At 43.7% G+C, this 27,877-nt stretch overlaps 2 protein-coding genes and 2 long non-coding RNA genes across 8 annotated transcripts in view; 2 read left to right on the top strand and 2 right to left on the bottom strand.

Moving 5' to 3' along the window:
- Positions 1–1,123: 1,123 nt before the first annotated feature.
- On the bottom strand, positions 1,124–4,043 carry LOC139079589 (uncharacterized). The gene is made up of 2 exons (XR_011533330.1): positions 3,691–4,043; positions 1,124–3,551 (listed from the first exon to the last, which is right to left on the bottom strand). It is a non-coding gene; the product is annotated as an uncharacterized lncRNA (long non-coding RNA).
- On the top strand, positions 2,786–6,739 carry TOMM5 (translocase of outer mitochondrial membrane 5). The gene is made up of 2 exons (XM_008539771.2): positions 2,786–3,216; positions 6,384–6,739. The coding sequence occupies exons 1-2, from the start codon at positions 3,096–3,098 to the stop codon at positions 6,416–6,418; spliced, it is 156 nt and encodes a 51-aa protein (XP_008537993.2). The 5' UTR covers positions 2,786–3,095; the 3' UTR covers positions 6,419–6,739.
- A 150-nt stretch (positions 6,740–6,889) lies between these two features.
- Positions 6,890–21,407, bottom strand: LOC139079588 (uncharacterized). Its single transcript, XR_011533329.1, has 4 exons — positions 21,145–21,407; positions 14,581–14,708; positions 11,786–11,850; positions 6,890–10,818 (listed from the first exon to the last, which is right to left on the bottom strand). It is a non-coding gene; the product is annotated as an uncharacterized lncRNA (long non-coding RNA).
- A 47-nt stretch (positions 21,408–21,454) lies between these two features.
- FBXO10 (F-box protein 10) overlaps positions 21,455–27,877 on the top strand; it is a 50,320-nt gene continuing 43,897 nt past the window's right edge. For 2 of the 5 annotated variants that reach the window (XM_070595211.1, XM_070595215.1), the window contains exons 1-2: positions 21,471–21,577; positions 24,158–24,276. In XM_070595211.1, coding sequence (XP_070451312.1) covers positions 24,202–24,276 — 75 coding nt within the window. In that variant the 5' untranslated portion in view covers positions 21,471–21,577; positions 24,158–24,201. Of the gene's footprint in view, positions 21,578–21,873; positions 22,087–24,157; positions 24,277–27,877 lie in introns of those variants that run through there. The other 3 variants (XM_070595212.1, XM_070595216.1, XM_070595214.1) reach the window with 2 other exon arrangements.

Here is a 27,877-nt window from a genome sequence, read left to right as displayed (position 1 = left end):
TCAGGAGAGGATTATCAATGAGAACATTCACAAAGTCAAAAGCAGCAAGGTATGATGAACTGGGAGCCCAGCACTTTTTGGGACCTACCCAAGTTCCAGCTAGCTCTGCCTCTAACTAGCTTCTTTCTGGGCCTCAGTTTCTTCATCTGTCAAATGAAGGGATTAAACTGTTCAATATGCAAAGGTACATATTTCCTGTAAATTAGAAACCACAAGGTTCCTGTGATCATATGTTGGAATTATTCCCCAATCATGAGTCATCTGTCAATCTCTGACCTTGCAAAGACAAATTGCTTCCCAGTGAGGGAAATTAAAGCACTTCCTTCTCTTACGGGTAGGCTGTAGACACTGCATGCTTGTGTGCAGCACTGTCTGGGAAGTCGAGGCAAAGGAAACGGCTCCTAAATCCTTCCTAGGATAGAAACAGACAGCAAGACAGGCTACGGCATCTGCTACCATTTCCTCTGGGATTAGACGAAATCATACAAATATCAATATTAAATTACGTGTGCATACTTTTTATTTTTGCCTTTCATGACTAATCACAGGGGATTCTCTGTTTTTAGCCTTTAGTGCAAGGTTATGAAGGAAGAACAGGAGAGATGAATGTAGAATTTCAGCATTTTCAAGCTGCAAGTGATTTTAAAGATTAGACCCAACCCCCTCATCATTCCAAAGAGGAAAAAAATAGGGATCCAAGGTGTGCAACAGTTCCCTCCAGTGTTAACTTTCTGAAGTAGGTTCTCTCAATTTGCCTCACCTACACCAACCATAACTGGACAATACCATCACCTACAAGCCAAAAGCAAACAAACAAGCAAGCAAATAAAAACCGCTAAAAAAAGAGACAAAGAAAGTAGCCTACCCTCTTGTAGTGTTTCCCACATGACCACTAGAGGAGCCACGCAAGGGGGAGACAGTTCACCAGCATGAACGTTGACGGGGACAGCCCACCCTCCCAGACGGCCTCCAGGACCAACGCCTCACCCCAGACCCAGCCACACCTTATTTCCACCCACTGCTTTCCTGTCTCTCTACAGGTAGGCAGGTACCGGACCTTTCTCAGAGAATTGCTATGAGAATAACGTTGCCCTTAACAAACCAGCCATTTACAGCCACGTCATCCGTCAAGTAAACAGGTTTTTATATAACATCGGATGAATACAATTCAAATGTTAAAAATCTGTTCACCAAGAAACACGATTTTATGCTAATTTCTTCTCTCTTTGGCTCATGATGAATCCAGGCAAGTTACTCAAAAGCATCTCAGTAAAGAAAAAAAAATCGGTAGTTCCATATGAGAACTATTTATTTAAACTCAGTCTAAGTTACTGGAATCACATAAGAACTCATTCCTTGCCAATCCGTTTTGCCTCATTAATTCAAATGGATGAGATATGCCTTATTGTTACATTCTTCCTACCATGGAAGAAACACACACACTGGCTGGTTTGGTGTCTGATCATATTTGATAATATTTTAACATCCATACACTTCAGACCAGAGCATCCTAGATGATACGATTAGAATTCGAATGCATAGACTGCTGGAACTGAAAGGGACTCTCAAGAGCATTTAATCATATCTCCTCCCCTTACAACTAAAGAAAAGGAGCTGCAGTGAAACCAACTTGTCCCTTGTCACATGGCTAGAGAGTGGGAGTGCCAGATCTAGAGGCCATGTCTCCAGTCTTCCTATCCAGGTTCTTTCCACGGCCCCGGCTTTCCAGCATCAGCACAGGCTTTCTAAACATTCTGGAAGGACTGGATGGAGGCTATTCAAAGCCTGAATGGGCAGTGAGTTCCCTCTCTTGCCCCAGTGCGTTGCATTCTGTCAATCAGGAAGGAGGGCATCAATGCTTACAGTTGTCAGTTGCTCCCATATTAAATTACTGTCTTAATTTATCCAAAGTCCATTGTTGCTATGCAGTGAGCAGTCAAGAAGGAGCATTTTCGTTTTGAATTATGTGAGCAATTCAGTCATCTGGTTCATGTCTAAGAATGATTTATGGCTAAGTGGCATGCATAATTTGGGGCAGCAGCCTTCTGACATTGTTTCAATGAGTCCGTGACAGGAAATCTGGCTGCATTAAGCTCCTGCCTTCTCACTCCAAGGAAGCCCATGCACGCAGCCATTAAGTGTTAAAGACTAACAGGGAGCAGTAGCGTGCAGAGGAGAGTTCCCCTTGACATTGTAATTATCCGCAGGAGAACCTGCCCATCGCTCGCTTCCTGACTTTAAGCAGCACGCCTGGTTCTAAGCCTCCCTCTCATCTGTAAAATGTTGAACGGATCTAAACTCGATTAAAACATACTGTATAACTGAGCCAATATCATAATTTGTAAGAATGAGTTAACTCCAGAACTGAGAACACAGTAACAATATGGAAAATGTTGAAAACTCTGTGTCTGGGATCCCACAGATCTAAGTAGGGATAAAACCCTGCCCGGCATTTACTAGCTGTGTAATCTCGAGCAAGTCTCGTCACCTTCGAAACTTCGGAGATCTTTCGTCTATTTGTGTTAACTTAACATGAAAAAGTTCAAACACGCTCAAAATAGAAAGAGTAGAATAATTAACTAAAATGATGTGCTAATCACCGGTTTAAGCAATTTTTAATATTTTGCTAATATCGTTTCATCTCTCTTCCTCGACACTTTTTTTTCCGGAGGTATTTTAAAGAACATTCGGGCAAGTTGTTTTACAGATCTCTGGGCTTTAGCTTTTCACCTAAGAAATGATGATCACATCTAATCCAGGGGGTAGAACTGTACCGAGTACTCAACCAACGCGAGCGCTCCCTGCCCACGACGGCGCCGCAGCGCGCCGCTCCGCCCGCGGCGGACGAGCACTCTCCAGCGCGCCGCCCGGCTCCAGGCCGCGCTCAGCCCGCCACGCAGGACCGCCTTCGCCCCCTGCGGCCGCGCTCCCTCAGCCCCGCTCGGGCAGAACGAGGTTTGTCCCTCGCAGCCCCCCGTCGACGCGCGCGAAGACGAGGGGCGGGGACAGGAAATGGGGTTGGGCCGAGTTCCGGGCGCGAGGCGGCCCTGGCTAGAGCCGAGAGCGGCCGCTGCGAGCTGGGAGCGGGCTTCGAGATGTTCCGGATCGAGGGCCTCGCGCCGAAGCTGGACCCCGAGGAGATGAAACGGAAGATGCGCGAGGACGTGGTCTCCTCCATACGGAACTTCCTCATCTACGTGGCGCTGCTGCGAGTCAGTGAGTGTCCGTCCAGGTGTGGCCGCGCGCCCCGCGTGACGCAGGCTCGGGGGCCCGGGCTGGGCCGAGCGGCCGCGGGGAGCAGGGCCGTGCGCGGCTTGGCGCTGCGGTCGGGTGGGGTGCCCACGGGCGCGGCTGATCACCCCGCCCTTGCCGTGAGGGCTAGAACGGAGACACCTTGAGGGGCATCCCCCAGAGCCGCTCCCGCGTTTCCCAGGCAGATTTACGGTGGAGAAATGGTGGCTCAAGGTCACTCGGCGACTCGGTGAATGATCTTGACCCGAAACCCAGAGCTCTCACTCAACTCAACAGTCTCCTTCCTTTAGTGCTGATCTCTGAAATCCAAAAGATTTTGCTTTTATTTGTACAGAGGGTGAAATACATAATTGCGTTTTGGGGGAGAGTCTGTAGGATTAGTGATAAGACCTGAGGTTGTATTTGATTTTCCCTTCGGTGGAAACTTACTTGCCTTACCTGGTCTTGACAGCAGGCCTTTGAGAGGCCGGCCGAAGAGTCTGCGTATCCCTCTGCAGGTGAGAAGTCGACTTTCAGAGGCGCTGGGCCGAGGCTTCAGAGTTACAGGACCCTGGGTGTGAGAGCTGGATGCAGCTTTCGAGATCCGCTCTCCAGTTTCGCTGATGAGAATCTCAGAAGTGATTTGCCCCCTCCCCTCTTTCCCAGTTCGATATTCTTTTCATTGCTCTTTGCTGTACATCGTTGGCACGTCTGGATGGAGGGGCAGGGATGATTCCAATAAATGTAGGCCCTACCGAGGCCGGCTTCTAGAAGGCTCACGTGGGGCCCGGGCCGTGTCTCCCTCACTCGGTGGCGCTGCACTGTCTGTGCTATTCCTCTGCTTCCCCAGGAGAGGGAGCTCTGGTGAACAGAGACGCCCAACCAGCCTGCCGCTTGAGCAGCTCTTTACAGCTCCCAGATTTACTTATTTCCTCCTCTTACCGTTTTTTCTTGACTTAGATCCCAGTAAAATATTTGCTTCTTCTCATTGACCCTTCTATTAGATATAGATTGCTTTTTAAGAAAACACAGAATACTGTTCCTTATTATCACTTTTTAAATTGAGGTATAATTGGCATATTAGTATACAATTCACCCATTGAAAGTGCACACTGCAGTGGGTCTTAGTGTAGTCAGAGTTGCACAGCCATCACCACAATCTATTTTTAGAACATTTTCTTTCCCTTTAAAAGAAACACTATACCCATTGGCCGTTATTCCACATTTTCCTCCTTCTCCAGCCCTTGGCAATGTCTAATCCTTTTGCCTTTATGGATTTGCCTCTTAGGGATATTTAATACGCATGGAATTGTATAATATGTGACCTTTTGTGTCTGGCTTATTTCACTTAGCGTATGTTCAAGGTTCATCCATATTGTAGCATGTGTCATTATTTCCTTCCTTTTTATCACTGAATAATATTCCATTGTGTGGATATACCACATTTTGTTTATCCATTCATTTGATGGATGGTCCTTTTTTTCTGATAAGATTTAGTAGGAAGGACTGGACGTGACTTGGTCAGCTTCCGACAGATCTCAATATCTTCAGTTTACTATTAACAAAATGTATTAATTTAGTATGGGTATTGAGAAAGGAGATCATTCTTGCAGCTTTTTTGGTCACAGCCCTTTAAGTCTACGGTATAGTGGCATTAAATACATTCATAATATGCAGCCATCACCACCATGCATCTCCAGAACTCTCTTCATCTTGTAAAACTGACACTCCATTCCCCTCTCCTCCCAGCCCCTGGCAACCACCATTCTACTTTCTGTCTCTATGATTTTGATCACTCTAAATATCTCCTATAAGCGGAATCATACAGTATTTGTCTTTTTGTAACTGGCTTATTTCACTTCAGATAATGTCCTAAGATTCATCCACATTGTAGCATATGTCAGAAGTTCCTTTTTAAGGCTGAATGATACTCTGTTGTATACCTCAGTTTTGCTTATCCATCATTCATCTTTGGGCACTTGGGTTGCTTCTATGTTTGAGCTACTGTGGTTAATGCTGCTATGAACGTGGATGTACAAATTTTTTTTTTTTATTTTGAGGAAGATTAGCCCTGAGCTGACATTTGCCGCCAGTCCTCTTCTTTTTGCTGAGGAAGACTGGCCCTGAGCTAACATCCATGCCCATCTTCCTCTACTTTATATGTGGGACGCCTACCACACTGTGGCTTGCCAAGCTGTGCCATGTCCGCACCCAGGATCTGAACTGGCGAACCCCTGGCCACTGAAGCAGAACGTGTGCACTTAACTGCTGCGCCACCCAGCTGGCCCCCAAATATCTCTATTTTTAATTTTTTGAGGAACCACCATACTGTGTTTCATAGCAGTTTTACCATTTTACATTCCCACCAACAGTATGCAAAGGTTCCAATTTCTCCCCATCCTTGCCAACAGTTTTTTTGATACTAGCCATCCTAATGGATGTGAGGTGGTATCTCATTGCACTTGTAATTTGCATTGTTCTAATGATTAGTGATGTTGAGCATCTTTTTCTATGCTTAGTTTGGCCACAGCACTTTTACATACAATAATAATATCACTTCTTTAGACCCCTATGACAACACTTCCTACTTTTCTAGAAATTTCCATCTACACCATCCTAATGGACCCTTACAACTACTCAAGTTGAACTGTATCGTACAATACATAGCTAGTCAGTGGGAGATCAAAATGTGTGTCCAGCTCTTCTGGTTCCCTAGTTCAGTGTTGTTTTCCCCCAACCTCTGCCTTCTTTCAAATGTGTTTTTAAAGGTGAAAAATGCCAATTTTTTTTTTCTAGAGTTTTGTTCCTTTGACAGTTAAATCACCAAAGTAAAGGACTGTCATTTGAAAGAGCATTGGGTTTACTCTTTATGGCCTTGGGAAGTAGAACTACCCGAAGACAAGATTTTATATAGTATAAGAATGAACTTTATAATAATCATAGCCACCTGATGCTGGAATGGGCCACCTTGAAAGCGTGAGTCCCTTTTGCTGAGTTGTGCCGGCAGATGCTTGGCCACCGCGTGGCATTGTTTTAAAAAATGTGTTGAACTAAACCTGTAAGGTTTACCCCCTAATCTTATAATTCCGTATTGTAACTTGTGGGCTCCTCGATCTGAAAACAAATTCTGGGTTGGTTTATTTTTCTTTCAGCTCCTTTTATCTTAAAGAAATTGGACAGCATATGAAGATTGGACATCACAGGTGAATGCATGAGATGAAGAATCTGGTTACAGTTTCTACTCCTGTCTGCAAAAGAACAGCCCAGAAAGATGTAAGAGACTCTGATTGAATGGACATACAAGTTCTACTTGTTTGATTCAACAGCTTTGGCTCTAGTAACTGACCTTCGTAGCTGAAATATAAAACTGGGAAGTTGAAAACATTTTGTGGCCATAGTATGCCCTTATGCCTGTGATATTCAGCTTCCATAAATGTTGGTGTAATTGTAAATAATGTCAAACTCCATTTTCTAGCAAGTCTTAATTATAAGGGAATTATGTCTGCAATGGCACTGTCTTGTCAGTCATTTCTGTTTGCCTTTTTACTTCTGTCTGCAGTGTATTTGTTGAACAGTATATATTGTTCAGATTAGTCAGGTTTTATGGAATCCAGCACACAACCACAGTGACATTTAAGGACAAGACCAATAGTCTATATTTTTAATAAACATATCAATTAAGAAAAATTGGGTTTTTATTTTTCTTAACCCACCTTTTGCTGCAAACCAGTAATCACTAGTGAGACTACTATGATAGTCTGATTGTTACAAACTGCATTAAATTGAATTCCTCTTGTTTTGGTCTGGAGAATTTGCTAATCCTGATAAAGCGACATTGTTTTATTTTTAAGCAGTCTTTGTGAAAGGCAACGTTACTCTTGGTGCTGAGGATATGTAATGCGGTCAAAGGGGAAATGCTGTGTTTTTAAGTGAGATGGTTCTCCCAGTTTGTTGGGGAATGGGGATGGTCCTTAACCTTCCCAAAGGCAACTACCTTCACCTCCTATTAGCTAATTATATTGATATTCACCTTCATGTCTCTTAAATAACATGATTGCATTGTTACTTTATGATTTTTCTGTTTAGACATTGCCTACTGAATTCTCCATGCATGTAAGGATTTAGATCGCTTTCCTTGCCTCCATCACTCACACCTCTCTTCTCACAGTGTACTTATTAGCATGATTTTGATTAGATCAATTTCATTAGGGCTCCAATTGCTGTTTGTGTTTTCTTTTCCTGTACACCCTTTATTTTTCCTAGGCTTAGTTTTCTATGAACTTACCACTAAATTAACTAAACTTTTTATCTAAATTGCTTACAATGTTCGGTTTCATCAGATAGACAATTTCACCTTGCTGAGTAATTCTTTCTGGAGCTTTCTGACCTCCCCCAGTCTGGGCTTATCATCTTCTGTGCCTGGTGTATGACCATATTCTGGGATCTCCCTTCACCATAATCCTGGGGATTCCTTTTCTTCTTCTCCCATGTTGGATCTCTTGTTTTCCGTATCTGGTGTCCAGTATGCATTTGTTCACTGAACCTCTATATTGAGTACAATACCCCTGCCAGTAACTGCCTAGCACCCCACAATCCAGAGAATCCTCTATTTTGTCCTTTTCAGGAAATAAACTAATTTGGGAGGGAGGCTGCTTAGCTATGTAGAGATGAAGGGAGTATCTGACTACTTAAACCTTCAACCGATTCTTATTTTATGCCTCCCCCTTCACCTCCTGCTTCCAGAGGTCTGTGAAGCCACCAGTTCCTGAGGCTTTAGGGATTCTAGGGTGTAAATTTGGTGGTGGTTTCGCTTTTCCTACTGTTGACTCAGGATTCAGTTTTCTTGGGTCTACCATGTTATTTACTACTTGTCCACCTGTTTTTCAACTTCTAACTTCTTGTTGTTGTCTCCCCATTTTCTATCCTTTTACGTTTATACCTTAAAACAAACAGAACTCTTTGCTGTCATTTATCGGCAGTTCAGGAGGGAATGGAAGTAGATGCATGTGCTCAGTCCACCATGTTTACCCAGACAGCATGGATGTTCAACCTGTGATGCTGTGTTTCATGTTGGTAATGTACATCCATTCCTGTCTTAAGGAGGTGCAGTATATAGCACCATGGTCATGAACACTGGCTCTAAAAACAGGCAGACCTGATTTTGAGTCCTGGATCCAATAATTATGAGATGGATGACTTTTAGCACTTCAACCTCTAAATCTCATTTTCTTCACCTGTAAAATGAACATAATAGAAACATCTTCAAAGTGTTCAAAGCATCCTTACTTCAAAGAGTGAAGTAAGAAAATGCAAGTAAAGCAGTTAGCACGGTGCCTAACATTTGGTAAAGGCGGTTAGTCTTTGGTATAAGCTGTTCAGAAGTGATTCATGCTGGCATTCACTGCATTAATTGGTTTCGTTCATATTTCCAGATAGCATGCTTATCCTCTAATTGTATACAGACTTCACAATTACCAAACACTGGAATTCATTATTTAAAAACAGCCTTGATGAATCAGTATTAATGCCATTTCACAGAAGGCGAGTTTGAGACGCTGGAAGTTTCAGTGGCTAATAAGTAGCAGCTGGCCAAGGCTTAGGGACTTTTAATGTTTATTGTACCCTATCCTTAAGTACTTTTCTTGGGGGGGAAGATGTGTGATGATTACCCTGGATTCCAGTGTATTCCAGTGTATGTTGAGACTAGAATAAGAGAAAGAGTGATGGTGCAGTTTTTATGGCTGACTTTTTAAAGCTCAGGCCAGAAACTCCACTGGGTGGGAGTCTAATACTTGTAATAAAAGTTCTGAAATAGTACATTTAAAAACAGTTGGTGAGATAGATAGATAGATAGATATGGTTGAATATGTAATGTAAATAGTAAAGAACCATAGCAAATTTGCGTTTTGTAAATTCTTGAAATGGATCTTAGAAAGAGATGGGGATAATTGAGAGAAAATGTTGCTTCTCCACAAACAGGTTGCTTAGAGGGATACGAACTAAGGAGTTTTGCTTAGTGCTCTTCTTGATACCAGCGCTCTTCGTTTTTGAACTGCTGTATCATTGCTCTGTGTAGTTCTTCTGTGAGGTCAGTTAGCATTTCAATTACAGTGTGTTCCACAGATGTCAGGTGGGCACACTTGGGCCTAGCTTTGGAATGAAGAATAAGTGCAGGAGTCTGAACTTCTTTTTCTCTTCCCCCTCTTTCCCTTGAGCTAAGCATATCTTTCACCTATAAAATTCAGGCACCAGAGGCTGTTATAGACAGCGTACAAAGGAAATCAGCTAGACATTTTTACTCTCTTTTGCTACAGTTTGACCACTTGATAAGTTCTGCATGTAGCTGAGGTCATCAAAGAAGCCACTAAAGCAAGAGTTGGCAGACTTCCTGTTGCAGGTCAGATGGTAAATACTTTAGGCTTTGGGGGCTCTGTGGTCTCTGTCAGCTCCACGTTGCAGTGTGAAAGCAGCCATAGGCAGTATGTAAATGAATGGGCGTGGCTGCGTTCCAATAAAACTATGTATAGAGGGAGGCGTCAGGCTGGATTTGACCTGCAGGTCACCTGCACCTAAAGTGAAGGGCAGAATTTGGCAAAATGGGAAATAGCCACCAAATCACAGAACTGTTTCATTACTTTAAAGGTGAGAGGGGTTTGTTCTATTGCAAGCCAAATATCTCAAGGACCTAACCTTGCTGAAGGTTCAGATTGAGCTTCCCTGAAGAAATGACATTTAAAGAGACCTGAAGGATTCACTGGGGTTATCAAGGGAAAAAAGGTAGAGAAGGGAAGGTCGGGCAGGGATCATGTTGAGCAGGGTAGGGAGTTGAGAGTTGCCTACTTAAACAGCCCTAGATGCAGTATGGGCACTAGATTTGAAGGGGGAGATGAAGGAGTGAATGAACAGACCAGTGTTGACTCAGATAACTGTGGTATAAGGCAAAGGAAGGATTCAAGGAAGACTTGAGGTGCGGAGGTTATCTGGGTGGACCCAGTGTAATCACAGAGATCCTTGTAAGAGGGAGAAAGAAGGTTCAGAGTCAGAGAAGACATTACACAGAAGCAGAGGCCACAAACAGGGAAGGTGGGCAGCCTCTATGTTCCAAAAGCTAGAAGAGGTGAGGCCCAGATTGTCCCCTAGACTCTCCAGAAGGAACACAGGTCTGTTGACACCTTGATTCTAGCCCTTAAGACCCATTTTGAACTTCTGACCTCCATGACTGTAAGATAATAAATTTGTGTTGTTTTAAGCCACTAAGCTTGTAGTAATGTGTTACAGCAGCAAAAGGAAACAAATATATTTATAGCACTCCTTCCGCCTCTTTCTTTTACTGTGGCCCCATCCTCTTCACATCTAAAGTAAATCCCTTACCTGTTCTGCCGTCTTGTTCGAATTTTATTCACTGATTACATAATCATTCTTGAAATACTTTCTGGGGGCCGGCCCCGTGGCTGAGTGGTTAAGTTCATGCGCTCTGCTGTGGCGGCCCAGGGTTTCACCGGTTCAAATCCTGGGCACGGACATGGTGCCACTCGTCAGGCCATGCTGAGGCGGCATCCCACATGCCACAACTAGAAGGACCTGCAACTAAGATATACAACTATGTACCAGGGAGATTTGGGAAGATAAAGCAGGGCAAAAGAAAAATACTTTCTGATCCTAGATTATCTTCTCTGTATACTTTCTCTCAGCCATGATCATAGTTTAATTACCCTCTATCTAAAGGAAACTCCCAATGTTACTTCAAGTTGAAATGTTGGCCATATCTGGATATCCACATGCCTGCTCAACATATCCATCTCAGATCTTTTCAGCTTAGCAGGTCTAGAACTGGGCCCATCATCTTCCCCCTGGAACCTGTTCCTTAATTCAGTAGATGGCACCATCAGCACAGCTGCTTAAGCCAGAAGTCAGGGCGTTTTCCTTGAATCTTTAATGTAATCACATCTCCAAAGTCCCTTTTTCCAAATGAGGTATGTATTCACAGGTTCGGAGATGAGGACCTGGACATTCTGGGGTGGGGTTGGCGTATTATTTTGCCTACCACATGTGATAAAGGTTTAGATTTGGTGGGGAAAGTTGAAAAGAGTTCCCTTCTGCCCAAATCTGTTTTCTCTGGAGGTCATTTGCTGACCTCAGCCTTCCTTAGTCACTCAACCCCACAGTCATAACCTAGATTTGATTTCAAGCATGCTTTTCTCCAGTACTAATAATCTGGCCCCCCGAGCCCTGTAATCTATTCACCCCCCACCTAGTGCTCGCTTCCTTCACATCTCAGCTTAGATTCCACTAGCCATCGCTGTGGTGATTCTTGTGTATACCTTCCACTCTCTTCCCTCCCTCTAGCTTCATTGTGCTTCCCTGGCAAATCCTAACCCTGGTTAATCCGTCTCTGCCTGCTCTGTGCCTGCCCTGTGCAGCTGAAGGTGGCTGGAAGAAAACAGACATGCTGACAGGCTCCACTTGGAAAATGACGGCAGTCAACCTCCATTGTTCCTGCAGGACCACTACATTTCCTTAGGTCAATCTTCTCTACTAAACGCACAGCTCATACCTTCTCAGACCTCTAGTATCTCCTCTCGTCTTCAAGCTCAGCTGATGACATTGCTTCTGTTTTCCCTAAAAAAAGAAAGCTTCCATAAACTTACCCATGATACCTACCCACCCCCCAGCATTTGTAGCCTCCCTCCTGTTAGGAATGTCTGTGTTCCTGTTTAAGGCCAATCATATCCTACATGCACTCAGTCCCACCCCCTATTAACTACCCAAGGATCTTGCTCCAGCAAGTCTCTGTCTGTCATCAGATTTTCTTTCTTTACTGGATTATTCCCAGTAGCATACAAAAGGGCTGTGGTTTCTTCTGTCTTAAAAAGAATTTTTTTAAAAAGCTCTGTTGCCTGTCTGTTCCCTGGAGAGGATTCTGGGAGTTTTGTGCAGGAGTTTTTGGGGGGAGTGTTTTTGGGAAAAACACTAGAGAGCAAGTGAAACAATTCTGGGCACGGGGAGAAGTTGAACTGTGATGCAGTTGCAACTAGCATGACCAGCAATCCAGGACTGTGCCAGTCTTAGCACTGAAACTCCTGTGTCCCAGAAACCCTCTCAGTCCTGTGGGAATCGGCGTGGTTGGTCACCTTAGTTGCAACAGCAGTTTTTTTTTTTTTTTTTTTTTTAAGATTGGCACCTGAGCTAACAATGTGCCAATCTTCTTTTTTTTTTTTGCTTTTTCTCCCCAAATCTCCCCAGTACATAGTTGTATACTTTTAGTTGTGGTTCCTTCTAGTTGTGAGCAACAGCAGCTTTAATCAATCCCACAGGTATCTGTGACTCTCAGACAGCCCTTCAGAGAAATCCTGAGTCAAGGCAAGAGGGCAGGGCCTTTGGACTCCTGCATCGACTCGTCACTGGCTCTGGGCTGCTGGGTGGGTGGGTAACTTTGTTGGAGGCAGCTTCCTTCAGCTGAGGGCAATTCCTGAGAGGAATGCAGCTGTGAGCTGCCAGCAGCCAACGCCCCTAGCTGCTGGGGAATGAGCACCAATTACCTTGATCCTAAAGTTGGGATCTGAGGGGTTCACCACAACATCCACCACGGTCCTCTTGAATCCTCACTCCTGTCCATCTACCATCTCATTTCTCTGCTCTCTTTTACAATTAAATGCCTCGATAAGGTTGTCTGTATTTTCATTTCCTTTTTTCCGTTCTCTCCAGAACCCACTCCACTTAGACTTGCATCCCCATCGATCTTCTGAAACTGCTCTTGTCAAGGTTAACACTGACCCATCTTACCCTATCAGCAGCATTTAACCCACGACCTCGCTACTGTAACCACCCTGTGGGCCTTCCATAAGACTAATCTACTAATTTCCACCCTTCTTCAGATTCTTTTGCTGGTTCCTCTTCATCTCTAACCTCTGACACTTGCAGTGCCCCAGGCTTCAGTCCTCAGACCTTTTCTCTTGATTTACGGTGTAGATTCTACAGTGACTCCTTTGGTGATCTCTTCTGGTCTCTTGGCTTTAAATTCCATTTATGGGCTGAGAATGCCCAGATTTACATCTCTAGCCTACACCTCCCTTCTTGATTCCAGACTTGTCCAAAAACAAACTCCCAATCTTCCCACTTTCATGAAAACTCCTCTCTCAGTCTCAGGAGATAAGTCCGTCTTTCTAGTTTTCTAGACTAAAAGCCTGAGTGTCATCCTTGACTTTCACATTCCAGTCCTTCAAGAAACCCTGTTGGCCCTGCTTCTGAATTATAATCAAAATCTGACCTCTTCTCACCAACTTCATTACCACCCCCCTGATCCAATCCACCATCATCTCTCTTCTGAATTATTGCAACAGCCTCCTAACTAGAGTCCCTGCTTCCACCCTTCCCCCTCTACAGTCAGTTCTCAACACAGCAATCAGAAGGGTCCTCTTAAAATTTAAGCCAGAACATGTCACTCCTGCTCAGAATCCTTCAATGGTTTTTTGTTTCATTCAGAGTAAAAGCCAGAGTCCTTCTGGTTGCCCACAAGGTTCTGTACAGTCTGGTCCTCATTACTTCTCTGATCTCATCTTTTATGACTCCCCTCCCTCACTGCACTCTAACCACACTGGCCTCCTTGCTTCCTCAAACAAACTAGACATGGCTACTGCCTCAGGGCCTTTGCACTGGCTGTTTCCTCTGCCTGGAATACTCTTAGATTTTCAGGTGCCTCACTCCCTCTCCTTCAGGTCTCTGCTTAAATGGCATTTTTTCAATGAGGCCTTTCCTTTCTCTTTTATAGGTTATAGGATGTTTCAGTTTGTGAAAATCCAACAATTTGTACACTTAGAGTATGTGCAGTCTTCTATAGTTAATACGGTCATGTGCCACATAACGACGTTTCAGTCAACAACAGATCGCATATACGACGGTGGTCCCATAGGATTAGTAGCATATAGCCTAGGTGTGTAGTAGGCTCTACCACCTAGGTTTGTCTAAGTACATTCTGATGTTCACACAACAACGAAATCGCCTAACGACGCGTTTCTCAGAACACGTCACCGTTGTTAAGTGACGTGACTACATTTGAATATGTATGTTTTTTTAAATTAGAACCTCCCCAGCACTCCATACCCATTTATTTGTCTTCCTGGCACTTATTTAATATATTTTTCTTTATATATTTTGATAATTGTCTGTCTCTCTTCATTATGTTTGATGAGGGCAGGGATTTTGTTACGTTCAGTACCTAGAAGAATGCCTGGCACCTAGTGGGCACTCAGTATTCATTGAATAATAGAGTGGAGAAGTTTTTAACTGGTTGTGGGAAGTGTGAGAGTGAGCTAACTAGGAAAAGGGAAGACTGTCAGATCATACTGGTACCCCAGTTAAGACAGGCAGTCGTGAAGTGGCAGTGCCTGCAGGCGCTGCTTCTCCAGTGCTGCTCTGCCGCCCAGCGGCGGGCTCGAGGAAGGTGCAGAGTTGGATTCTTCCAGGGGTGCGCTTGCCACCTGGATAAGGTGAAATGACAGGGTCAGGGGGTGAGTGAAATACGGCACAAGGCATCTAAACTGGAGAATGCAAAGGCCGAGGGCGCTGATGGGCAGGAAGAAAACAGAGGGTCAGTCCTGCTGGGGGCGACTGCAGGAGAGGGAGCAGCAGAGCAGTAGCCCTGCAGACCTGATGATAGGCCCCAGATACCTTTCTTCACTTTCAACGGACAGGAAAGTTCCTGTCCTGGAAAACAGAATCCATTCTTTTTGTTTTGTTTTCAGAAGAGAGAAATACCACCAGCTTGTGGCCCTTTGGGCTGTCACCCCAAGAGATGGTATATTAGAGTTGTTGTTTCAGAGCTAAGCACGTATGGGGTAGTCTGACAAGGCCCACATCTGACCTACCATCACAACTTTACTCTCCCCCCGTTTATATGTTCATTTAGGAGGAAAGAAAATCACTGAGTACAGACATGTTCATGATCCTAAGATACTGTGGTTTTTATGGAATGGTGGAAGCATGACAGAGACTGCTGCTGGGTGTGATAGAGCAACTGGAGCTTGTATGATGCTTTTCTTCCCAAATTCAGATTGCATTGCCTCTGATTATTTGAGCTGATGGGAGAGAAGCAATATAGGGATAATTTAAAATAATAAATATATTGCAGAAAAGTTTTTAGAAATGTGGTAGATAAGAAAACAAGGAAATGTAGGAAAATGATCAAATGAATTGCTCATCTTAGCATTATTAGTAAAATTCAGGTTTTATATGTTTTGTTTACTTTTGAGTAAAATTTAATAAGCTTACTGTTGAATCTTTTTATCAACTAAAATTTTATAAATTTTCATAATAACCATTGTTTTCATTGGTCTCAAGCATATGAAACAAAAGGCAAAGAATCCTTACTGAACATAAAGGTGTAAGTCAAACCTATTAAATGTAAAAAACTTATTCCTTATTCTTAATAAACTACTGTTATTAGCATACTGAAACTATGCTGTTAAAGAAGTTGAAGAGAAAGGCTTTTTTTAATATCTTTCTTTTTCCTCTTTAACCCTCACTTTCGTTGGCAAGCACTCTGCTGTTGAGAGGTTGTTCATCACCATAAAAAAGGAATTCATATTTCTTACTCTCTTGTTCCCTAGTAAAAGGTGCTTATTTCTTCCTGGTTTGACAGAAAGCATTTACTGTCTTTTTTCAGCCTGTTTTCTTTCTTACACATATTGAAGTTAGATCACTGTCAATCATTTCATCTTTCCTGAGTTTAGAGAACAGCAGAGGGATAACTGGAGGAAACCTGGAAACTCTGCGCTCAATAATACCGACTCAAAGTATCACTTATTTCCTTCTTCCCAATTCTGTTTGTAAATAAGGTGGTAAAATAGTATATTTTTAATATACTATTTTATATATTATATTTATACTATATAAATGTGTCTTCATGTTTATGAGTAACTGATTTTCTGTTCATGTATAATTTTAAGACTAAATGGACGCTAGGTGTCACATACCTGGGAATCAAAAGAATGCTTGCTAGGATACCTCCTAGTGGTGGGCTCCGTGCCAGAGGAGAGAATCAAGTATAATAGGGACTAGAACACCGGTAATATGTTGCATAAGACAGTGCCAGGCATCGGGGCAGAGGTGCTTTCCAAAACAAGCTGCACAGCAGGTCACACGGGAAGCTTTTAAACAGAAGACCTCCTGAATCAGGACTCCTGTGGGTGGCGCCCAGGAGTCTATCTTAAAAAAGCATCCAGGTGATTTTAATTGGCCCAGGTTCTGCTTTGGGTAACCAGTAAATGAATTTATCTTAAGGCCTCTTCTGATTCCGAAATTCTGGACTGGTCGAGGAATGAGAGTCAAATAAAACTAAAAATGAAAGCAATTTTAGGTTGCATTAGTAAAATTATAACATTAAGGTCTCCAGATCTGACAGATAACTTGAAGAGTAGCCAACCCGCCAGGCTGGAGTTTGGTAGAGTACTAAAGGGGTCTGCGAACCACGCTGCTGGAGAACGATGGGGAGAATTTCAGGTGTGTAGCTTCAAGAGGACCTTTAGCAGGAGTCTGAGAGCTGCTTTTAAAAACTAAAAGGATTGTCGTGTCAGAGAAAGAGTAATTGTCCCAGAAGACAGAATAGGATAAAGGTTTGGAAGCTAAGATGGAAGATTCCTTCTTGAACTCACTGACAACTGCTGTGACCACACTGGGCTGGTCATGGAAGGGGCCCTTCTTCACTGGAAATGTGCAAGAATCCAACAGGGATTGCCACTGTGGGAAAAAGATTTCTGTCATTGTCTTTCCCTGTTACTGAAAACTACTTGAATACAAGTACTATCTCCCACATTTTTCTGTCTCATCTACTATCTTCACAAAGAAGGGGCTGAATAAATGACTGCTGAACTGAAGGTGGGAAATACTAGCTTCCTGACACTACCTGTTGTCCAGGCCTCAGAAGAAATTTCCAGTCTATTTGGTGGCAGTGCTCACATTCACAAATATTTATTCGGTGACTCGAGAGGACCAGGCACTGTGGTAGGTGAGGGATACGGAAGAGAATTCAGTCATGGTACCTATCCTTAAGAGCTTACCGCCTAGCAGGGAAGTCGGACATTACCTAGTTTCATCACTCATTACTTCATACTATCATGTAAACTGCTTGCGAACACAGAATAGGGGGCCCTGACCTGTTGGGTTGGGGAGGCAGCCAGGACGGCTCCCGTGGGAAGTGATACATCAAGTAAGATTTGGACGAATAGGAATTGGCCAGATAAAAGAGTGAGGAGCCTTTGAAAAGGGTTAAAATACGTGTTTAAGGAAGAAAGAAGGCCAGTGTGTCTGAAGTGTGGTGAGCACGGGGGAGCAGAAAACCTTTAGCAGTTTCCCTTCAGAAAGTCCTCTTACTGTATTTTCATACGTTAGTCCCAAGAGATTCTACTCTGGCATCTCTTGGCCAGTGTATATACTGCAATTCCAGGAACAACCTTCAGTAACCTATTTTTCTGAAGGCTACGAGAATAAACTGGAAATAAAGCCCCAGGTCTTTTCCCTACTCTGTATTATGGGCCCCTCACAGGAGATGGTGACCAGTCATTACTTACATGCTCCTGGAGCACGCACTCAGTCTGACAGAGAGGTGTATGTGGTGCCATTTGCCTGCTTTTGTACAAGTTCACAAAAACTTACAGAAATCACTTATATTAAAGTTGAATAGACTTGCTACTGAGATGTAAAAACATTACAAAATCACTTATTCACTTTGTCTTTTAAACAACAATAGCCAATGAAATATTTTCAGAGTTAGGAAACATTCTTAAACTGTTTCCTTCATAAATAAAGCACAGCTGGCTTTAGTCCAATAAGCATTCTACCAAGGCAAAAGATCTGCTTTAAGCATGTCTGCTAATTTTCATCTTTTTCTCAAATTAGTAATACTATTTCATTTTCCGCTTATGTCTATAAAGGACAGAAATGCAAAAAAATTTTAATATTACATAAACAGCTGTACAGACGATACTGCATTTGAAACTGAATGTTCCACTGGCAGCTGCCTCACCGTGCAGTTGCTTGAAATATTAATCAGCCGACATTGAAAGTATAAATTCGGTGAACAAAGGATGATCTAGAGACATCAACATGTGTTGTAAAAAATGTGAGTTGGAGAGTAGAGGTCCATCTGTTAGGCAGAAGCACTAGAATTAGTAGTCCAAAGTTCTGGGTTACAGCTTCAGCTCTGCTATTGTGTGACTATATGAGTCATGTTTTACTTGCAAACACCAGAATCCAGTCTTGGTAGATTTAAGGAGAAAAGTGATTTATTTAGAGGATTATAGGTAGGTTAGCATCACCAGGAGGCTTGGAGAAATTGGGCTTGGAGACTAGGCAACTCGAATATCACCCTTTGTCGTCTAGTCACTCCACACAACCCAGTGCAGTGAGGACACCATCTCTCCTGAGGATTAGAGGCCACCACTTGGTTACCAAGGCCACAGGGGCAGAAGTTGACTATCATGGCAGCCAGGGTTACTCGAAGAACTTGCTGTGTTTGTCATGGTCACCAAAGAGAATAATTCCAGGACTCCACTTTGCCGTGTCTCTGGCTCCCAATTCAAAATCCAGAGACTACTTAATTTGTAGTGTCAGGGTCACATGGAGAAGCAGAGAAAATATCCGGATTTCAGCTTTTATAGTGAGAGGCAGGCTCTGATTACCAACAAGCTCATAAGATGAGGAATTCCCAAATGTAGGAAGGGAGTTCAGATCCCAGGCAGCCAAAAAGGATGACGGATGTCTATTATGTTGACCCTGGACAGACTGCTCAGAGCCTCACTTTTCTATAAAGCCAGGTAAGTAAAGTTGACATGGCTGAGGAGATTTTGTTTGTTTATTCATTTCACAGTAAATACCAGCTATGTGCCAGGATGCAAAGATGAGCAAGTCTGCTCTCCAATAGAGGAGAAGAATCAATCAACAACACAGCAAGTAGTAGGATAGAGGCATGCACAGGAGAGATGGGGGCGGGAAGAAGAGAGGGCTCAACTGTGCCTTACAAATGATGTTCTTATATTTAAGTACGTATATATAAAATCAAATTTTCATGCGCCACTAATGGGAAAGACAGCATGCCCTTGTAGAAAACTGTTGTGGCACTCCTTTGAAAGGCTTGGCTGTTTTAGAGAAACGCCAAAACAAACAATAATGTTGGCTGGCACAAATCCAGAAACTCGGCTTCTGATTGCTTATTGACAGACATGCCAGTTTCATACAATGGAACACTTTTCAAAGGATCAAACATGTCATAGTTTTGCCAGTCATTAATAATAAATCATTGAGTTCGTTATAGTGTGACACCCCCCCCGCCCTGTTCTGATATGACCTGACCTAAGTCAGAGTGGTGTTTCTACTATGTCTGGCTACTGTGTACAGCTTTATACCTTTGCTTAAAATAAATTGTTGGTTTTAGCCTTTGGGGGATTTTTTTCCCATTTATAAAAGAGAGCAGCTGCATGGTAACTTGGGCCTCACCCAGAATCTAATAGTAAATTCATCATATGTTAACATGGAATCATTTTTATAGAATACATTCTGTAGAACCAGGGCCTGACAGAGGTCAGCTATTACAAACGTCAATCTGCTGCACTAATTTCTCTTTCACAGCATCCTCAAGTTAGATTTCTGTAGCTGACATTCTCTTCTAAAATCCACAGGTCTATATCCAACTGCCTTTTTGATCATTTGGATGACACAGGCCTCTTAAAGTCCAAAACTGAGTTCCTGATCTCCCCCCAACTCCAAATATGTTCCCCTTGCAAGAGTTACCATTTCAATAAAGAGCACCTCCTTAGGCCTACTCAGTAGGTTAAGCTAGAAGACTGGGAATCCCCCTAACTTCCCACATGAAGCCAAGTTTCTCTGCCTCAAAAGTGTATCTCAAATCCATCTCTCACCATCTTCATTACTGCAGTCCAAGTCTTAACCAATCTCCCTGCTTCCACCTCTTACTTTGGTCTACTCTGCACATAGTAGCTGGCATACTTTTTTAAAAAAGATACCAAGTCTGGGGCTGGCCCCGTGGCCGAGTGGTTAAGTTTGCGCGCTCCGCTGCAGGCGGCCCAGTGTTTCGTTAGTTCGAATCCTGGGCGCAGACATGGCACTGCTCATCAGACCACGCTGAGGCAGCGTCCCACATGCCACAACTAGAAGAACCCACAACGAAGAATACACAACTATGTACCGGGGGGCTTTGGGGAGAAAAAGGAAAAAATAAAATCTTTAAAAAAAAAAAAAAAAAAACCAAGTCACCCACCTCCTCCACCCCTTCAATGGCGTCCTTTTACATGAAATTTGAAAACCCTTAAATTAAGGTTTTAAGGCCATTTAAAATGGCCTACTAAGTGTTGCATGGTCTGGCCCAACCTACCTCTCAAACTTCCATTACACTGTTCTCTCCTTAACATAAGAAGCTTCAGACAAGCTGGACGTCTTCCATTTACCCAAAGAGCAATCTCTGCCGGGCCCCACCCCACCCAAGGAGCTCACTCGGGCTTTCCCTGCCTTTTTTTCCATCTGGCTAACTCCTTACCTTCCTCTGAGAAGTTTTCCCTGACTACCCTCCCTTGCCCTCTACTTTTAAATCAGAGTTCCTTCAGTGCACTGGATATAATTTTAAGTAGATATTTATTTAAATAATATCTGACTAATGCGCACCTTCTCCACTCAAGAATTAACTTCAGGAGGACAGGAACCATTTCAGCTTTGTTGACTTCTGTGCCCCTAATAACAGCGACAGCAACAACCACAACTAACACATTTACTATGAGGCAGGCATTGTGCTAAACGCTATACATAGAATAATATGTACTCCCAGTATATTGTCTGGCCCATAGCCGGCGGTCAGTGTGTTGAATGAAGGAACGCAGCCCCGTATGTGCACATCTACAAGTTGCTCACCACCTCCTGGAACCGCGCGTTGCCCTGTTAACTGGTGATCGGAAGTCTTCATATGGACCCCAGCATGCCTGCCTGCAATGTCCGCCCACTGATTCGATTTCGGCGCTTCTGGGGCCACGCAGTGCAAGGTCTCATCGTCCTTCCCCAAGCTCGACTTCACAACGTCGCCCTCCCAGCCCTCCCCGCGGACCCCCCGGCGCGCCCGTCCCACCCCGGGAGTCTGGGAGCCGGCTCGCCCCCTCGCCCTGCTCCCGGCATGCCCCGCCTCGCGCGTCACGTGCCGCCGCCCGCCCCGCCCCGCCTCGCGCGTCACGTGCCCCCGCCCCGCCGGCAGCCGGCAGCCGGCCGCCCCTGGCCGCGCGCCGACTCCTCGCCGCTCCGCTGCGGCTCTGGTGCCGGCGGCCCCGGCTGCTGTGGGCGAGCGCCCGGCCAGGTAAGAGGCGGCCGGCGCGCGGCGGCCGCGGCCGCAGCTCCTCCGCCCGCGCCCCGGAGGCCCGGGGCCGGGAGCGGGGCGGCCGGGGAGGGGGCGCGGGCGCCTGCGGGCTGCTCCCGGGGGCCGGGGACGCCTCTCGAGGAGACCGGCCTCGGCGGCGCCCTCGGCCCTGGCGGCCCCGGGAGGCTCAGCCGCGCCGAGGAGAGCTGTGCCTTGCTTTCCCCTCCTGTCAAACGACCGGGCCGGGGAGGTGGATCTCCGCGCCTGTGAGGTTTTGCGAGTGTGTAAGTGAAGTCACAGAGGAGGAAGCGGACTCTCGGGATGGGGCGAGCCCTCACCTGGGAGCGCAGGAGCGAGCGTCTGGGCCGGACACCTATTAAGTGTCTTCTGTATTTTGTGCAAATCGTAAGCCTCTCGGAGACTCGGTTTCTCCATCTTGAAAGTCAAGGTGATAACTCCTGCCCTGCCTCCCTCATAGGACTGCAGCGAAGAGCCCACAGGAAAGCCAGGTGAAGAGCCAGAACGCTCGAGTCAGGCAGACCTGGGTTCAAGTCCTGGGTCTGCCGTTTACCGGCTGTGTGACCTTGAGCCAGATAGGACCCTCATCTGTTAAAGAAGATGATAGTACTTAGCTCGTGAGGTTGCTGTGAGGATTGAGTGTGAAAAGGCTTAGCACAGTGTCCAGCACAGAAATGCTCGATAGTGCTGTTAATATAATTATTAAATTAGTAAGCTAGAGAGTGCCTCACATGAGGGGTGTTGAGAATAATCACACTTCAATTTCTATATATTTAGTCCTAAAAAGAGTTCTGTTTGGTTTCCTAAGAAAGCGGCCAAGTGGGACCCTTTCTCCTTTTCTCTTCCTGGGCCCCCTTTGCCTTCTCATTTACAATTGGCATGTGAACCTGTTGTTCCTAGCAAATGAGTCAGGCAGGATGGGAACATCAATGTACTCGAGCAGATGGCTATCAGATTCCCTCTGAGGGGAAAGAAAAGTGCCAGGCATGTGCTGCCACTAAATAAAGCACAGTGCAGTGATGGACTGTCAGAGCTGGAAGATGCCTGGGAGAGCGTCTAATCCAGCTGTCTCCTTTTGCAAATGGAGACGGTGGACCCAGAATAAGGATGGGACTTTGATTTCCTCAGGACCCGACAGAATGCTGGCACTAGGTGGTGGAAAGAACACACACTGTTTACCAGACACTGTGCTTTCCCTGAGTTCTAACCTAATTCTTCATTTATTCAGCAAGTGTTTATGGAGTACCTACTCTGTGCTTGTACACCTACTAGGAGCTGGAGAAGAAATATATATATTTTGTGTGTGTGTGTGTGTGTGTGTGTGTATCCCTCTGCTGGTTCTCAGTACATTTTATAGTAACAGTATGTTCCAGCTCCCAGTGAGCTTGCCTCATAGCAGCTGGTCCCAAAGGACAGAAGCACCCAGAGAGGCCTGAATTGTTTCATGATCAGTCACAGCAGCCCCAGAGCTCTTGTTGAAGCCTGATGAGACTTTAGAAACTGGAGAAAATGCTGCTTTGTCAGGGCTCTTAGGAAAGGATTTCCTTCTGGTCTGGAGCTCTTGGATTTCTTCTCTTTCTGGTTTCAGGCTTCTTATTGTTTCTAGATTTCTGAAAAGAGCCACTGTCACCGTGCTTCCGTTGGTTTCCATGGTTATCAGATGACTTGTATTTTTATGGTAGCACAAGTAGCTGTTGAGGAATACATGGTCACTGTGGGTTTCTGTTTTCTGGTAGTGGTCCTCTTTTTTCAGTTGCCGTGCAGTCGTACTGTCCCTTCCTCCTCGCCTCCCTCCTGCCTGCCTTCTTTAGTTTAACAAACATGCATCCATGGGAGGGTCAAGAGGAGTGGGAATAAGTGGAAACAGATAAAAACATGTGTAGACTGTAGCTTAGGGACCTCTGAATCCTTGAGGGGATAATCCAAGGGCATTACACGTGCAAGGGACCCATCAGTGGTGCTCTGATGAAGGTGTAGATTGGGAGCCATTAAGAGGTCTCAAAAGTGGGAGAGGGTACCCTGGGCAACCAAGAAGACTTCACATACCAAGATGCTTTTCAAGGAAGGTGTGAAAGAAATTCCTTGTCCCGGTCTCAGTCACATGGTAAGTCCAGGAAGCATTGTGTTCTTTCAGTGTGCCTTAATGAGTGCACCTTCTCTGGAGTCATGGTCGTGGGCTTTGTGTGAAATGCCTAATTTCTCTCATTGACCCTCTTTCTGTGAGCTCAGTGACGTATTAGTTTCCTCTTCAAACACATGATATTGTGTACTAAAGGTGGATAAACAGAGACATTTGATTAAGAGTTTGTCTGTTTCACTTTAGGTGTTTAACTTGTGTGTCTCATTTCACCAGTTAGGTTCTAATGCAGTCATATTTCTTTATTTTTCCAAGTAATCTTCCAAGTCCTTTAATGTCCTTATTAGTAAGAATTCCGATGTCTCCCACTTCCAAGCCCCCTGTGGGATTAAACAATCCAAAGAGGTCACTTAGTCTTCCATTCTCCAGAGGAGACAGAGCTGCAGAGTCTGAGCAGTCCACCCTCATTGTTCTTTCTGACACAGCTATATGGTATCACTATTGAAGAGTTGTCCTGCACGGTCCAAGGATGTGTAGTCACTGCTGCTCAACACCCTCATTGGACCAGGTTCCTGCCAGCTTGATCCTATGCATGGATTCCAAGGTCAGAGCTCTTTTAGTTTATGCTCACATGCTTAGCTATTCTCCCCCAAGCACAGCCTCTGGGCCACGTGTTAAGCCTGTCACCAGGCTGGGTTTCCCCAGTCTCCTGGTGAGTTCTCTTCAGGGGCATATGGGGCCCTTTCCTGCTAGCAGCCTTGGGCAGGGTCACCCCAGACCGTCCAAGAGACTTCCCCGTTTTCAAACCTTTCATCTGGATTTGGAGGCTCAATCCTTTCTCCGCTTCCTAACTCTGACCCACAGGTTTTTGGCAAATTGGTTCTACTTCCTGTCCAGGAGTCTGCCTACAGAGGATTCTCACAAATGACAACCTTCACCCAGATAGCTCCCCTAGGCCTTTGGGTGCCCACTCACCTTACTTTTCATATGTAGGAGGGGCCCTCTGGTGACTCTTGGTGAAGCATAGATCTGTTCCCAGGAAACAGTGTCTCTCCCTGTAGTCCTAAGAGAGTAGGCATTATTGAAATTTTCCTTGGCATGTTGTTAGGGATTTGGGGGGCAAGGTTTTAATTTAAAAATGAAGGATCTTCAGTTCTCTCAACTTTTCTAAGAATCAAACAATAATCACTATGTTTATTTCATTGTCTTTGTTTTAAACTTTTAAAAATATGATACATAACAAGAATGAATGCAGGAAAAAAACACAGATGTATCGTTAACAATTCCAAGGGAAATACACATGTACCTACGGCCTATGTCGAGAAATGGAACATTGCCAGTGCTCAGCAGCACCCGCCTCCAAATTAGAGCCTCCTCCCCAAAAGAAATCACTATCTGGACTTTCATGAGAATCATTTCTTTGCTTTCCTTTGTAGTTTTGTAACCTATATTTGCATCATTAAACAATATAGTTAACTTTTGCTAGTTTTTTAACTTTATACATAGAGAATCATACTGTGTGCATTTTGTTTCATTCTTTTGCCCAACTTGTTTGTGAGCTGCACGCATGTGATGAATGACCTTAGTTATTTTCATTGCTAAGTGTTTCATGATATGCGTATGCCACAGTATGTTTATTCAGCCTGTAGTTGACAGATGCTTGTGTTGCTTTAGTTTCTGAGTCGCAAGAACAGTTGCAGCCAAGAACATCCTTAGATGTTTTCTATTGTGTATGTGAACAAGTGTCTTTAGGTTATATATGTTGAAGTGGAATTGCTTTGCTAGAAAATGCCAAACTGTTTTCTAAGTGATGTACCAATTTACTTTCCTACCAGCAGTATATGAGAGTTCCAGTTGCTTCACAGCCTTGCAAATGCTTGATATTGTCAGTTTTCAATTTTTAAACTACTCTCATGGGTGTATAATGATAACTCTTGTGGTTTTCATTTTCTTTTCTTGGTTGCCACTGATGTTGAACACTTTTTTAGTGGTTAATTGGGTGGCCTCTTTTGTAAACTGCCTATTAAAGTGTTTGCTTATTTTTCATTTTTCTTATTGATTTGTCAGAGTTCTTTATATATTTTGGTTAGTGGTCTCTTGTCAGTTATACGTTTTAAAAATATCTTCTCATACTCTGTGACTCTTTTTTCACCCTCTTAAATAGTGGTAACTTAGATCCTATTCTCTAGAAGCATGGCCTGAAATGGGGATTCTTGTTCAAGTAATATATGGGGATAGGTGCTCAGGAAAAGGAGAATGAAAGAAGCAGGATAGGGGGAGGAGGGCAAGAGAGGTATAACAGGTGAGGTAGCAGTTCTCTGGAGAAAGGGACATTGTGAGTTATCAGCTGACCTTCTATCTGGGGGAGGGGTGTGCTAACCAATAAAGAGGATCTGGGTGGGGCACCAATAGTATTCCCTGCCGTCCATTTGGATGCATTCCCTTATGTTAAGTTCAGTCTTTTAAGATGCGTCTTCTCCAGGATTCTGGGCGGTCACAATTTCTGGGAAAACTTACAAGAGGAAGATCAGTGGGGCTAACTACAGTCCCTGTTGCTCCAGTTAGTCCGGAGGTCTAACTGATACCCACCCTCCTCCTCCATCCTTCATTTTAACTCCCTCCTTTGTCCCTTGAGTGTGTGAGAACTCAGAGATGAAGCCGTCTGGGTCTGGAAGTTTGTTGTCTTTTGTTATGTTGGGATTTTTTTCAGATTTTTTTTTTTTCCTTTTTCTCCCAAAGCCCCCCGGAACATATTTGTGTATTTTTAGTTGTGGGTCCTTCTAGTTGTGGCATGTGGGACGCCGCCTCAGCATGGCCTGATGAGCAGTGCCATGTCCTCACCCAGGATCCAAACTGGCGAAACCCTGGGCCACCAAAGCAGAGAGCGTGAACTCAACCACTCGGCCACGGGGCCGGCCCCATGTTATGTTATTTTTGAACACAGCTTCAATGTTTTTAATGGTTCTAGGACAATTTTAAAAATTTCTTCTTAAGTTACTTTCAGTAAGTAATATTTTTCTAGAAATTTGTCCCTTTGAAGGTTTCAAATTTATTTATATAAAGTTTATAATATTTCCTTGTTCTTTTAATATCTGCAACATCTGTAGCGATATCCCCCTTTCCATTCTGATTTCGTTTTTATGCTTTCCCTTTTTTTCCTTCAGTTTCAGTAGAGGTTCTTTTCAAAGAACTGACTTCTGTCTTCATTGATGTTCTCCATAGTAAGTTTGTTTTCTATTTCATTAAGTTCTGCTCTTTTATTTTTTTCATTCTACTTTCCTTGGATATATTTTGGTTTTTTCCTCTAACTTCTTGAAATGGATGCTTGGTTCATTAATTTTTATCCTTTTAATTTGTATTCTTTCCATTTAAGGCTACACGTTTTCCTCCAATTATTGCTCAGCAGGAGCTCAGTTTGAGTATGTCGTGTTTCAGTCATCTGTTGCTAAATATTTTCTAATTTCCATTGTGATTTCCCCTTTGACTCATAGGTATCTTAGAAATGTGTTTCTTAATTTCCAAACATGAGTGTTTTCTAGTTATCTTTTATTAACTGATTGGTCAGTGAGCTTGTTCTGTATAATTTTAATCCTTTGAAATTTCTGTTAGGACTCTGTTTATGGTCAGTTTTTATAAATGTTACATGTATGCTTGAAAGTAATGTGTCTTCTATAGTTACTAGATTCAACGTTGTATGTAATGCCTTTAGATCAAGTTTATTAATTCAAATCTTCTTTATCCTCACTGATTTTTTTTTTGCCCATTCTACCTATTATAGAGAGAAATATGTTAAAATATCCGACTATATTTATGAATTTGTCTACTTCACCTTTTAATTTTTTACTTTATATTTTTGAACCCTATTACTAAGTGCATACAGATATAAAGTTGTTCTATCTTCCTGGCGAATTTACCTTTTAGCCTTATGAAGTTGCTCTTTTTATCTTTAGTAAAAGAATTTTTTTTGCCTTAACTCTATTTTATCTGATTTGAGTATAGCTACACCATCCTTTTTTGGTTAATCTATGCAGGGTGTGTCTTTTCCCATCATTTTAGTTTCATCCTTTCTGTATCTATGTGTTTTAAATATGTCTCTTCTAGACAGCATATAATTGGGTTTTGTTTTTTGTAGGCTGTTTTTGTCTCTTAACTAGAACAGTTAGTCCATATTCGTTTAGTATAACCGCTGATGTATTTAGGTTTAA

Source organism: Equus przewalskii, chromosome 26 (genome assembly GCF_037783145.1).
Source record: "Equus przewalskii isolate Varuska chromosome 26, EquPr2, whole genome shotgun sequence".
Classification (NCBI taxonomy): Eukaryota; Metazoa; Chordata; class Mammalia; order Perissodactyla; family Equidae; genus Equus; species Equus przewalskii.
This window is presented reverse-complemented; position numbering and strand designations above follow the sequence as displayed.